At 35.4% G+C, this 14,997-nt stretch overlaps 1 protein-coding gene across 3 annotated transcripts; it reads right to left on the reverse strand.

The window, feature by feature from the left end:
- Positions 1-558: 558 nt before the first annotated feature.
- On the reverse strand, positions 559-14,731 carry LOC140879993 (structural maintenance of chromosomes protein 3). Of its 3 annotated transcripts, none has more exons than XM_073284019.1 (30): positions 14,623-14,731; positions 14,218-14,267; positions 14,054-14,129; positions 13,871-13,909; positions 13,716-13,783; positions 13,551-13,622; positions 12,832-12,911; positions 12,632-12,710; positions 12,444-12,561; positions 12,202-12,377; positions 10,970-11,215; positions 10,747-10,868; positions 9,941-10,085; positions 8,486-8,658; positions 8,305-8,404; positions 7,210-7,346; positions 6,797-6,998; positions 6,125-6,212; positions 5,904-6,053; positions 5,215-5,366; positions 4,942-5,133; positions 4,667-4,850; positions 4,519-4,589; positions 4,236-4,387; positions 2,964-3,132; positions 2,730-2,876; positions 1,929-2,024; positions 1,464-1,638; positions 910-1,101; positions 559-805 (listed from the first exon to the last, which is right to left on the reverse strand). In XM_073284019.1, exons 2-29 carry the CDS (start codon positions 14,230-14,232, stop codon positions 911-913), a joined length of 3,615 nt encoding a protein of 1,204 aa, XP_073140120.1. In that variant the 5' UTR covers positions 14,233-14,267; positions 14,623-14,731; the 3' UTR covers positions 559-805; position 910. The 3 variants fall into 3 exon arrangements, with proteins under 3 accessions (XP_073140120.1, XP_073140122.1, XP_073140121.1); XM_073284021.1 differs by having other exon boundaries at positions 559-802; positions 14,623-14,726; XM_073284020.1 differs by lacking the exon at positions 14,623-14,731 and adding an exon at positions 14,447-14,596.
- Positions 14,732-14,997: the final 266 nt, after the last annotated feature.

Consider the following 14,997-nt stretch of genomic DNA (forward strand, 5'->3'; position numbering starts at 1 on the left):
ATCTTATTTTCAATAATTAGTCACCACGTGCAACACACGTACACTTTATTAGTCACCCACGTACAACACATATATCTTTGTAATATAATTATATATTTGTGTAATCAAATTAGACCAAAATATCTTCGATAAGATGCTCAAGCTTTATATCTTGAAGATATATTTTAATCTTTGTATGTTCTTTATATTTTTAAATATCAATCTCACTAATAACAATTAAAATTAAATTTTATTATATTAGTATCTCTAAGTTAAATAAATTATCGAGAAACCTTTTTAGTTATTTTTACTTATAAAATCTTGTTTTCTTTCAAAATAGATGCCCAAAATTTTTCTTTTTTAAAATCTATTTTATTCATTCTTAAAACTTTTAGAACATTTTATAAAAAAAAAAAAATTATAAATTAATTGAATTCGAACAAATTTAAACAAATATAAAATTATAAATCAAGAAACTTAAGGCCTAGATTAGTATGATGTAAAAAAATAACATAGGAATGAAATCATATCATATGATTGATACAAGTAACGATAAAAGAAATCGAAGAAGATGACCAGTTAAGAACAAAAACAAAGGTTTACCGGATAAATCAGTTCATATCAGACAACGGTCCGTACATTTCAGCAACTTTATAGAACAAAGTAGCAACTTCACTTCAAGAGAAGAAACGGAAAAGACTACACCGATTCTATATCAACACCAGACTAAATATTAACATTGTAAAACAAGTTATAACATAAGACCGGGATTTCTATAATTACGAATATTCATCCAGGTCATGGAACGTTCCATGCTAGTTGGCTACTGCAAAAATCATGAAATATCAAGTCAATATATGATTGATTGGTCGAACAGTGCAGAAAGCTTAATCGTTTGAAAGTTAGAAACTGTCTTAAGGATATGCTTACCTCAAACAACATCGTGTGATTGATCATGCTCAACGAAATCTAAGGCGTCTTCCTTGGAGACAACATTAACACGGCTGACTCTGTTTGCGTGCGTCACACCGTAAATCTTGTCTGCGACTTTCACAAGCTCTGGACGAAAGGTCGTGGTTATGAACTGAGTGCCAGCCATGTCTGCCATTCGGCGTACCATATCTAATCAAGAGTTAAAGAAGCACAGAGAAGAAAATAACAGTACCAACAGTAGTATAGTTGAAAAAACAATCACACGCTCAATGCTATACGTAAAAGCAAGGACAATAAAGAACAAGAATCGAGAATTCAGTTGGATGGCAACGGAATGTATTTTTGGGATGGAAAACTTAAGATTCACATTAATTTAGTATTTGTTATTTGGAGTTGATTGGCACTGGGCGCCTAAACTCAGGATTTTCTATTCCATCCAGCAAGTTTTTCTTGCATACCAGCTCATGGAAAATTCCAACAAAGCACCTCAACTACGTCACGAGTCAAAAGATAGAAAGAAACTTCAAAAGGCAGCTTAGAGTGAAGGATACTTCCAACAGCAGTTCTGTACTGAGGATCAAGTGCAGCATCTATCTCATCAAAAAGATAAAATGGAGCAGGATCACATCGTTGAATGGCAAAAATTAGAGTCAATGCCACAACGGTCTTCTGACCTCCAGACAATTGTTTCATGGACTGAGTTTCCCCTTGCCCAGTAAAAGAAACCTACCACACATGGAGAAGCGCAAGTGAGAAACATATCAGATCAGAAGTCGCAAAAGAACTACACTCGCGAGCAGCCAACCGCCCTTTATTGTGAAGTTCTCCGAGATACCACATTTGGCATTTAAAGATGCTCCAGTTTATTTTCAGCTTCTCATCAAAATTGCATAAATAAGTGGGCGAAACTAAACACCAATATAACAAAAGATGGTTGTCACTGGTGCGAAAAGTACTTTAAATGTGTTTTTTCTTTGGAACAAAATATTACAAAGGCAAAGAATAAAAAAACATACCTTCACTTTGACACCAATGTACTTCTCGATTCTCCCCTCTGCCTCTGCCGGATGAGGATCATCGTCATCTTGATCATCATCAATGTCATCACTGTCCTGTAAATCAATGGCGGAAATCCATCAAAAGTTTCTCATCAAGGACAGAGCTGCAACACTAGGAAGTATTAAATTAAGGAAAAGAAGAGCAATTGCATCTTATAGTTGACTCCACCAAGCAGAACTTCATTAAGATTCCCGATCTTGATGCAAAACCAATGATATATTGGCTCCCGGTAGTTAATTGTTTGCTAGTTAGTTTGCTTTAGAAAATAACTCAGATTATCATTACTGGTTTATTAAGTTCTAACTTCTAAGAAATATGCATAATGTGTGCATAAGAAACCTGGAACAAGGCTGGAAATAGGTCCGAAACGAGGACTCCCCCACAATCTATCTTCCCAGAACCTTACTTTGTTCCCCCCTCTAACCACCGCCCTTACTAAAGGTTGAAAAACCGAGTAAGACCTCGAAATAAACTTCCATGGGCTCCTAAACATAACATTTCTGTTCTGACCTCACCTCCAATCACACAATGAAGTCAGAAGAACCCTAAAAACGAAGCAGTTATACATTTTAAGTTTACACACTAACAAAAAATTATAGCCCTATATCAAAAAGCACAAAGATATCACGTACATCAACACCTTTTCATCAAATAGTCCTTGAAGACTCGTGAGAATTAGGTAAAACATATTGTGATAGAATATGAAAATGCAAAAATAAATTATCACTAAAAAATGCACCAAAGCTAATGACACAAACCTTTTTCTTCATCATAACCAAAAATCCATGACCTCCTTGCACGAGTTCCGAGAATACTTCACGGAAATGCTTGGCAACACCTTTAAATGTACGCTCAATTGATTCATCTTTTCTCATATCCAAAACTGATATAAGCTCTTTGATTTTCTACCAAAGGAGTGGGAATTGATATTAACACATAAATACCTGCAGGTACACAGGCTAAAAACTATCAGAACCACAAGATAACAGTACCTCATCACCCGCATTCAACTCAGCTTGTCTTCTTTGAAGCTCTTCTCGTTGCTCAGTAAAATTTACATATTGATCAAGTGCTTTTTTGTTTACATGGCTGAACTGTTGCAGTTGCTCGTTACACTTGTGAAGCAGCTTATACAGCTCTTTAATGTTTTTCCGTTTGTACCTAAATTCACATCAGACGAAGATAAATTATGAAACTGGTTCATAATGAGAGGAATAGTACATTAATGGTTAGATTTTGACATAGCATGAAGAATAAAAGAGAGAAAGATAGCACGAGAATCACAAGCTTCTGTCATTATGCTTATAATCAACCATTTTAAGAAGAAAAGCAAATATAATGGAGATAAATGATAAAGGAAATCATTATATCAACTCTGATTTAAGCGTATTTCCTGTTATTCTAAATTTCCGCTCAACTTGACCATGGAAATATGAGTGTTTTAACTTGACCCAAAAAATTGTCCAGGATCACGTTGCACCATGATAAACCAAGATTAGAGGAACAGGTGGAGTCAAAGTTAGAGAAATGGGGAGCAATCAGATACAGATAGAGATCTGATATCACATCTTTTGCTGAGTAACAAAAGAATAACCACATAGAGTCCAATCAGATAAACAGAAATAAGCTTTTCATCTTGAATTCAATAGTACCAAATGACCTATGAATTGTTAACATGTTCTCCTTTTCCACATAAATGACGATTCATAATTTTATAAGATAAATGCATAATATTTTCCTTAGATGATTGAATGCATAGTTCAGGATCTACTGTAGTGAAGTGTCTATCAGAAATCCAGAACTTTTTCACAAGCATTTTATCTTCTAGCATGATCAAAGAAGTGTTAGTCGTTTCTCCAATTGTTTTACAAGAATGCCAGCAAATGTAATGTCAAGACAAGAACATAGCCTCTTAACAACATTCCATTCCGATTGACGGTAAAAAATTGTGCATAATTGTAAATCACAATTTTCCCCATTAACCTTGAATCTACATGTACTTTGTCACCATAGGGAAAAAGGCTATTCATTTACCAGTTTTTCTCTATAACAATATCCTTAAAGAACATTCTTCTACATAAAGTAGAAGAATCAATGGAAAAATCATATGTTTGGCAAACCATTCAAAAAATGGATCAAGTACATGCGAAACTTAATATCGAACATCAAACTCAAAAGCAGATCCATTAACAGTAAATACAAAATAAACCAAGGAATCCAACACATTTACTGGAAAGTAGTAAAACTTCGAACATGAGGATTACATTTCAAAAGCATCAGAAGATAGAGGACCCAGTTCCCGAATCTTCTTTGAGTGCTCTTCTTGTTTGGCCAAATATATATTTTTCTTACTAAGTAGTTGCTCCAGCTCTTTTGCTTCATCCTGCAGAGTGGATTGGTACCTATCTTCCAAATTCTACATTCAGAAACACTGGTATTAAAATCTCACTGAGAGAAACCCAGGCACATACACGCAGTAATCAAGAGATAGAGAAACCCTGCTACAAAAAAAAATTGTTACAAAATTACACCTGGATAAAATACTACCTTTAGATTTTCTTTCTCAACTTTAATCTCTTTCAATTTTCTATCCCTGTCATTGATGCTATCAGACACTCCTGCATAATATATTATATGTTGTGTGAAGCATGATTAAATTCAAATTAAAGTTTTCAAAAAGGAAATCTGTCCTCACTCTTCAGCTGTTGAGTCAGTTGATCAACTAATGACTTTGCATAGGCCAAGTCCTGACTTTTCAACTCAGATTCTCCTTGTAACATTTCGATCTCTCCCGATGATTTCACAGCCTCCAACTCTTCTTTCCGCCTAACTAGATTCGTAGATAGATTCATCTCAAGCTCATCTTTTCTTGTTTCGGTCTGTCAAAAGGACACAAATTACAGAATCAACAATATGCCAAAGAAAACATAATCAAGCACGAACTGTTTGTTGAAGTACACATTTGCTAACCTCCACCCGAGAACTCCTGCAAGTGATTAGCTGCTCCTTAAGCTCAGTTATTTCAGGATTCAATCGAGAGAGCGAGTCTTTATCTTCAGGTGTCAAGTGATCAACAAGTTCCGTACCCATTTCATCTTCTTTCATAGTAATATTAGCTCTATTCTGGTCTATTTGAGCTGATAGACTGGCGAGCAACTTTTCCTATCAATTTCAACCAACATAATAAATTATAACAATCTAATTGTCTTTGCAAGCACTAGTCATTTACAGATGTTGACGCACTTTTTTTACAAGAGACTTAGAAATGGACTGCTTTTGCCTCTCAGCGTTCATTGCATCCTGCTTAATCTGTTCAAGTAAAGATTTCTCATGAGCCAGCTTGGCATCCTTTCTCTGCTGCTCTCCCACCAGTTCATTGATTTTCTGGTCAATCCGTGGGGCATATTAAGTGAAAACAAAAGGGCCAAACGTTGCACAAACGGTAATATGTAAGACCAAACATTGATAAATAACTAAAGAAGGAACAATAACTAAAAGATGCATAGACGCTTTCCCAAGAAATTCCAAATTTTAATATTTCTGGACGGAAATGCACAATACAAATTCACAGCTCCCCATGGTTTTCAATCAGTGGTGTGTGCTAGTACCTTTTTTCTTCTCTTTCCTTTTTCTTTTTCTTTTTTTTAAATCAAAGACATGGTGACAGCATGTAGCATGTTCCATGCACATGACACATCCACACATGCATGCATCTAATACGTTCAGACAATAATACTTTTTATTTACAAAGGCAACCACTACAGAGATATACGACCCCACCTCACAAACAAACTATGCAATCAATCAATCAATATTTTGAGGTATCACTTTTATAAGAAACTAACAAGAAACACAAGGAAGTCAATGTTACACAGTGGATGCATAAAGAATGAACTGGTAATATGCTAGGAAGTGAAAGCTAATAAGGATATTTTGAAGTTCATGTTTAACTGTCTCCAGTTCTTCCTCCTTCTTGTTAATCGACTTCGTATTTTCTCTAATGGTGTCCATGAATTTCAGTTTTGAACGCCTGTAGTCATAAAACCCCCCAGTCATGCCACCTTTTTTGTTTACTTGATCGCCTGCATCAAAAGATTTTGTGAAATCCTGGCAAGGAAAACCAAACAACAAAGAGGGTGAAATTCAAACTAACCTTCTAAAGTGATGCAGTCCAGGCCATCTGTACGGGCAACCCTTGTAGCAACATCTAAATCACGGCAAATTACAGTCTTTGCAAACACCTGTAAATTAGAGGAAGAACAAAGTTAAATATGATATGTCATGATTAGTAAACCTGACAAAAGCCACAAGGCTTGTTGACAATAAGACATAAAATCAACATGCATGGATATTTGCTTAATTTGGAAAACGCTAGTAACTCCAAAGAGAAACTGTGTTCATACTTCCAACCCCAGTACAAGTAGTGCCAACTTAGGTGACAAGAATCTCTCTCGATAAAGTCAAAAGCAGTTTGTCACTTTGTTGGATTTATATAGAATTTTGGTATTTGCTATATTAGCAGTAGAAACGGGTTTGGCAAAAGAGGTTTTTGTTCCTTCTAGGGTTTAGCTGCTTAGACCGTATATGAGCCATTCTATTCTCTGTAATTCTTCTCTGGTTCTTCATTCATAAATGAAAATGAGTTTTTACTCAAACTTCGGTGCACTCACAGTCTCAAACATGGTTGTCTTTCACTAAAAAAATAAATAGTAGCTGGGTAGTCAAAGAAACTTTATTCAAAGACCCATTTCAACTCATGCCACCTACCTTTATACCAGAGCACTTAAGATTATAAACACAAAAAATGTTCTGCTATGAGGCCAACCTGAGCAAACGCAGAGCTATAATCCTGGGAGAACCTTAACTTCTTCAAAAGCGGAATCACATCAGAACTCTGTGGATAAGTAACATGTGGAGCTTGCACTCTGTTTAACGGGATGAATGTGACCCGACCACCTTTCTGTGCGTTAAGGTGCTTAATTATCTTGGTCGAAATTTCATCATTTTGAACCACCACGTGAAATAAGCTGAACAAAGAGGAACATATAATTGTAGGCATGCCAAAAGTAAAACATGCTTCCAAAAACTTAGAAGTCGTGTAACAATGTGTTGCATGTTTCTTCTCTATTGATGTCCCTCTAACTTACGATTAAGAGAAGCAACAGGAAGTAGTAAATATGCATTAACTGCAAAACTAAATTTAAGTCTCTGTGTAGTTATAACAAGTATTGTTTTTACCTGTTTCCAGCAGTAACTTCAACTGCTGTAAAAAATTTTTCATCACAATCCAGCAACTCAAAAACAGGGCCAAACACTCCACCAATTTCATTCTCTCGACATATTCTCCTCACAGAATTCAGCCCTCTTCTTATATCCTGCGCGAGTCAGATGGAGATAAAAAAAAAATAGATAGACGAAATATTAATGAAGGAATAGACTTGGGATGAGCATAGCAAAGGGACTGAGAAGGGAGATAACCGTTCGACCAATATTAGGAATCAGACTCAACATGAGGTCTAAACCAAATTGTATACTCTATGTGGTAGGAGCCTCCTCTCAAACTTTTAAAGTATCACTCTATAATTTCTCATAAAACTGATAAAAAATTGTACCAAAAACGCAAGGTTTTATACCCTGCAAGTAATGTCAGCTGAAGAGTTACGATCAAATTTCTCCAGGAATCCAAAATAAAGTCACATAAAAGCGAAACAGTAGCAACAGCAATGAGTATTCCGAAGTAAAAATGCCTGTAGGCATCAGTCTCTCAGGCATTGAAATACAAGAAAAGGAAAATATCATTCTGCAAACTTAGCCAAGTACTGTATGACAAGTTGACAACACAAAGGGAAAATTCAGGTGATCAGACAAATCTTTCAGAATCTTTCAAGTCAGTTGTTCTTCAGTACAATTGAACAAAGATGACCATATGGAGACAAACATGAAAAAGAAACCACAATCTTTGTCTTACATTAGCATCAACAGAAATCCCCAACTCCTTCAAAATTTACTTTTATTTCGATCCCTCATGATCATTGCATTTTTGTAATGCTCTATCACCAAAGCCAAACTTCCCTATCTCCATTCTTCTCATGTGTCTGTTACATATACACTCACTCTAAACCCCAACCCACCCACCCCCCCCCCCCCCAACAATTCTAAGACGGTCCACTACATTTCCATCAGTAGATCAACACTTTAATCACTGCTTTCAACCTGACTGAAGTTAATCAACAACGTGTTCATAAAAATACAATAATAACAAGAGAAATATCAAGTTCAATGAGCTACATCTACGTTTTATTGTGAAATAAACTTTTGACATCAAGTACTCACACCAGGAGTCGCATGATCAAGGCTTTTCTCGGCTTTCACAACCTCTGACTTGAGCTGTTCAATTTCAGCAGAAAGCTCACTCTCTCTTCCCCACAATGACCTTGATATTGTTAATAAGATTAGACTCATTGCACAAGGAAAAACATCTAGCAAAGAAACAAGCATAGTAACAAAATCATACTTTCGCTCGTCATGCAACTTGTCTCTCTCCACTTTGTACTGGTTGTAGCCTTGTCTATATCCAGAAATGAGAGATTCAAACTCAGCAGCTTCGCTTTTTCTGCCCTTAATGTAGGCATCTTGCTCTCCGATATCTTTTTCAAGCTGATCGATTTCATCCTTGAGTTTTCTCTCCTGAAGGAGATAAAATTTCAAATCTTGTTAATTTCCCTCAATACCATGGGAAAAGGCATTCTTAAGAAACAAAATCATTCCACATTTCCACTACAGAAAAGTAAAAGGAAACAGAAGGCAGCAAATCAAAATATCGATCTGTAGTTTCACCCACATCAATTGTCAAGCTCTCAAACCTCGTATACAAATGATGAATTGAAGATGGCCATAAAATGGAACAGTTAATACTGTAAATATCATTGTACTTTCGAACCAAACCAGAGAGTTATGACTTGCAATGTATATACGCATTGTCAATGATCAAGAAATTTCAGATTTGATAGGCTACTTCAAACAAGCGAAATAATTAAAATCCTCTGCCAAATTTTCCATATGTAATGTTTGGACAACTCCAAAATAGATCTTGAACAATAACAATATTTCTACAGACGTTTTCCAGAAGACTCTAGCCCATCTGCCAAATTATTCCCATACTCCGGAGGAAAAAGGCTCACAAACCGAAATGTCATAGCTGGTTCCTCGATACAGGCTCTTTTGTTCTCTATTTTTCTCCAAAAACAGGATAGGCTAGTAATACTGAATGAAGCCCCTTGATGGCATTGCAATTGAACATAGAGATTACTTTAAAAAACTATTATGTGTCAGAAATGCACGAATTGTCTCTCAAAAAAGAAACAAAAGAAATGCACAAATTGAACTTCCTGCAATAATTTTTTCTCATTCTTCTATAACATCTCTGTTCATAAAGGAGATGCCAGATTTTGTAGATATTGAAGTATATTATATGATTCGATGTAATCATGTATAATGGTTAGATTATGCTTTGAATTCAACTGATCATTATATTCAGATTTGTAGGTAATATGCTAATAGATTCGAGGATAGAACTCTTGTATAAATGGCTTCGTAATTAATTGAAAAATTAAGAAAAACATCATTCATCTTCATACTTTGTTTTGATAAAAAAAAATCAGAAATTAGGATGTTTAATTATAAGAACTATGTTTAGAATATAAGATTTCCATTGTGAAATATAGATAACAATTTGGTTGAACAAAGGACCAAAAATAACGTCGATCTGCTGTGTTAAAAAAGGAGATTCAATTAACTCGCATACAACATATCTCAGAAGGAAACTTGAGAAATAAATGGAGCCTCAGCAAATCAAATTAGCCACCACAAAGACATTATGAAAAGTATACTTCAAAATGTACCAAATCATCCAAAAGTCTCCACGCAACAAGTTCAAGACAAGTTTAGTAAGAACAGTAAGGAAAGCAACCTGTACACGGTTAGAAGATAAAACTTGTTGATAATCCTTAATTTCTTTTTGAAGCCACTGGTCACGAGCGGCTTTACTAGCAAACTGGGTAGCACGGCCCTGTTTCTGATATAGGATGCTAAGCTTCTTTTCACGTTCCATAATACTACATGAAATGGGGGGGAAATTAAAATAGAAATTATAATACCAACCTAGAAATACACTTCTGTATAATAACATGGATAAACTAAACAATTAGTAAGTCAGGAGAAAGTGTTGAAGTAGAAAGAAGGTTATCCTTCCACTGTACATCCTCTAGGAATGAAACAGCTGGTCAAACAACAATCACGCTCTTCCTCTAAATACCGCTTCACGCCATGCGGGAAAGATGGGAAAATGTTTTAAGAAAAGGTGCTAGGAAGAGTAAAATATGATTTACGAGGACAAGTTCCAAGTTTGTTACATGTTCATTTGATTTTAAATCTGAATTCATCCTTAAAACTTCAAGAAGATCGGAAACAACTATTTCTAGACCCTTATTTACACCATATAACCGGAAAGTTGACGAGTCCCAGAATACAATTGTTGAGAATAAACTGACAACACGCCCATCAGATGACTTTAAACTTTGATGCAAAAATTTCCTTTCCATCCAGGAGCGACCAAAAATTGAAGATTCAACTAATCAGACAGACAGACAATGTAATATCACTTGGATGATAAATCAAAATCTGGTGGCTGTTTTTGTAAATCCAGATTAGAGAGACATCAAATAGATGATGGATCGAGTTAGAAATTTAAGAACACGTGGAAAGGTGATAACAAACCCTCGAGTCAACTTCTCCTCCTGCCCAACTTGGTTCTCATACTGCTCATTGATTGTTTTGAGCTCGGCATAAGATCCTTGAATTTCTTTATCCAAAAGTACTAGCTGTTTCACAGCATCCTCCTGTAATACATATACTAATATATGTCACTAAGCCATACCGTCATTCTTGAATACATCCTCCGATAAATCAGAAATTAATGAGACTCCAGTTTTAACAGCACCTTGGCTTTAATATTCCCATGGATCTTCTCTTGCAGGTCTCTATCATCAAGCTCAAGTTTTGCTCGCTTTTTAATAGCTTCTGTCTTTTGTTTCTCAATAGCTTCTTTTTCTTTGCTTAGAATCTGAGCTTCTTTCGTCAGATCCTTCAGTGACTTGTCCAACTCTTTTGACCTTTCATGGGCATCTGAAACACTATTAAACATCTTGGCAGATGTTTCAGAAACAATGTTTCGAGCTTCTTCTATCTGAAAGTCGTAGAAAATTTTAAATTTGTATGATGTAAGAGACAAGATGATATAATTTGGCATGACAAGGCGCAGGGAGCTGACATAATACAGCCGTTCTAATACATCTATCAACAATCAACTTTAATAAGATTAAATGTGTTATAGAGAGAACAAGCACGTAGTGAATGATGTCTTGTCATGTGGTCATGACAACTGGTGATATAATTAGAATTTTTGGACAATTGGAACCAAACACACTTTAACGCCATATGAAATCAGTGATAGTAAATAAATTGTATCACTCAGAATCAGAAACTGAAGCTTAAGTCAGGTGTTCAACCACAAAACAAGACACTACTTATGTACTTAAAAGTTAAAATCTTGTCTGCTAATAAATTGTATCACTAAGAAACTAAAGCTTGAGGGTAGCCTCTGTTTCTGTACCAGTCTTCTACACTTCCACGGTTTCCTTGAACAGGTGCAGTATTTAAGGATCTAAGTATATTTAAATATTGGTCGATGCTTGCCAATAAGAACTAATTGCCTTGACCAAAAACTACGAAAAGATAAAATATACATTTGAGGAAGTAGGAATCCTCACGAGGTAAAATAGTAAATTTACAATAAAAGGATTCACAAGTAGAGTGTGTTATAAAGTAAAAGTTCTTTCCATTGTCCCATACCCAGGTTCTACTCAAAGTTTCAAACAAATTGCCCTGGTTCAGAAAATCAGAAAAAGTCTTCTTTTTGGAAAAAAGGGCAAATTTATACAATTTACAAGAATTTTTTCGGATGATGACTGGCAAATAAGTATTTGAGAAGCTGAAGGCTACTAATTTTGCATGGTCAGAATAAGATGCATAATACTGGAAATTTTTTTGTTAGTGGGACAAAAAAATACCCTTCAACATACCACAATCACAATGTAAGAATATCTTATCGCGAAAAATAAATTTCAATTCCTATAAAAAGGAAGAAGACTGCAAGCATGCAAAATAACAAACCTCCACCAATTTCTGCTTGGCATCATGAAGTTCCTTGTCATAAATAGTGTATTCTAGAGATTTCCGCTGCTTATCGAGTAGCTGGTATTTTTTTAATTCTTCTTTTTCTTCGTCAAGTTCCCGGAGTCTGTCATCCAAGTATTGGACAACTTGAATAATTTGCTTTTTCTTGTTACCTGTAGTAATCAACTGTTAAAGAGAAATAAAATGATAATTCAAGAATTAAATAAAGAAACACTTGCCAGTCTCCTGCATGATTTTCAGACTTTCACGTCTTCTCTCCTCATAAACTCGAGTTCCACCAATTTCTTTCAACAGATCCAGTCTCTCTGAATCCTTCATCAATGTTAGAGATGCTATCTGCAAAAAGAGCATAATAGTTCATGAAACCTGCAACAAGAAAATTAAAAGAAAACGAGAAAATTCTGACCTTTCCCTGCTGCACAACATAATACGGATTAGAACGAGAGAATCCAGCACTTTCCAGCAGGTTCATGACCTCTGTCTTCCTGCAAACCACAAACCATCACACATCCCATCATATTTCATCATAGCGGATGGATAAGGAAGGGAACAATGACCAGGCACAATATAAAAAACATCCATGTAGGGAATCAAATTGATACACACGTAATATGTTTTCCATCCAAGAAATATTCATCTTTTTTAACACCGATAGTTCTCCTCAGACGTACTTCCTCCTTGTCAACCTGTAAAAAAAATTAGAAAAAAAGAAAAGAAAGCAAACTTAAACAAGTTGTTTTATAAATCTGATAACAGTTCAACAAACCATACCAGGTGCAATTGAGAATATGGAAAAGCCACACGCGCTTGACAAAATGTACACACGCTTCTCTATACACCTACTAAACCGGTAGCCTTTGTAGTTTTAAATGCAAATACCATCAGACCACAAAAAAATGAACTGTAGGGTATGATCAAAGCCTAAACTAAAATATAAAAAATCTGGCCCTCAGCTCTATCGAGAACGTTCCATTAGTTCCATAAGTAGTTCATAGGATATGCGGGTAACACAAGTACAGATCAAAAATCCAGGGACCACAAAATAATGTTATTGACATGTGTAACCAACTCTGAAGGAATGATGTGGATAGTGATGATATATACCTTCTCAGTACCAGCACGACACACATGACACATTTGGTGTCAAGTGTCAATTATTATTTGCGGTAGAGTTGTCGATTTAGGCCCATTTGGTAACATAAATAAAAAGAAACACTTCTGAAGATTTACCCATGAGGAAACAACTAGAACAGATGCAATTCTCATAACAAATTTCATAACACGATCAACTCTTGTAAGACATCTATGAAGCATATGATCATTACTGGAATGCGGTTGTCAGAGTTATCGAACACGATCTCCACGAATGCAGATAATAATTGGTGGCCTGCACCTTCCTGCCCAGCCAGAAAAGTAGGAGCATTTATTGCCTTAGAAACTGCGAAAAATAATAGGGGAAACTGCAGACATTACTGCAGAGCTCAACTTACATGAAGCAACGCTTGCCTTTCTTCGCTGCGTAGGTTATGAAATAAATCACTAATCACAAACCGTATTGCTGCAAATATAAATTCGTTTGGCATTAGATTCAGTCCTAAAAACAAAATATCAGGAGACATTAAACAATATTTCAAAATGAAGGTACCATGGAAAAAGTTAGATTTGCCAGATCCATTAGCACCAACTGCAGAACATAAAATTCAATTCAGTGAACTACTACTTATCTAGTACTCAACATTTTCAATCCAGATGTGCGTGCGTAAGAAAATAAGCCAAAAATGTTATTATAAAATAAATAAAATAAAAGGTGGCAATTAAACTGATATACCAACACAGTTGACTTTGGGACTGAATGTTTCAGTGGCAACTTGCTCCCGGTAACTCTTAAACCCTTCTATCACAACCTAGAACGTAAATATGGAACGCACATAAGTGAGCAAGAATCCATAGCACAATAGTAAGAGTATTCGATTGGGAGGGGTGCTTAATCACCTGCTTTATGTACATGGTGATGCTAAGAATCCAAAACGTTTGCAACTCGTCTGCAATATAAGAGACGGAAAAAAAATTAAAAACAACAAAACTACATTAATTAAAATTCAAATGCATACACAATTTCATCCAAAAATGAAAATGAATCATTACGCGCTGAAGAAACATAAATTCAAAAAAAGCTAAATAAAAGGAGTAAATGAAGAAAAATAACGATTACGCAACCAACCCAGTAACCGCCAAAGCTTGAACAATCGGGAGATGATAAAAGTGCAGATTAACTCGATCGAAGATAGATAGAGCCAACAAAACCCAAAAATACTAGGGTTTTACGGAATCTGGAACAGGGAACAAAGTGCAGAAAAAAATTACGAGTCTGAAAAGTTGTAATCACTTGGAACTCACCAGTTAAAGACGCTGATTTTGAGATTTGTTGAATTCAATGGCTTCCGCAGTACACTTTGACAGTGAGAATGAAAATGGAGGGAATTGAATTGACGAGGTGTGAGATTTTATGACACCAGTCTTCCCGGTTTCTTTTTCAACTATTTTGTTGCATTTAATTTAATTTAATTTAATTTATTAATAATTAATAATTTAGGGGAAATTTTTTTGGGGAGAGTTTGAAAAATGACCTTGGTCAATCAAATTTTTTGATTTATGACCTTCTTTCAAAAAAACTTTGCAAAATAACCTTCAAATACAAAGGAAATGCAAAAACCAAAACAAAAAAAAAAATTGAAGAGGTTATATTTCCAAATCATGGTCAAACGAAGGTTA

Source organism: Henckelia pumila, chromosome 2 (genome assembly GCF_033568475.1).
Source record: "Henckelia pumila isolate YLH828 chromosome 2, ASM3356847v2, whole genome shotgun sequence".
Lineage (NCBI taxonomy): Eukaryota > Viridiplantae > Streptophyta > Magnoliopsida > Lamiales > Gesneriaceae > Henckelia > Henckelia pumila.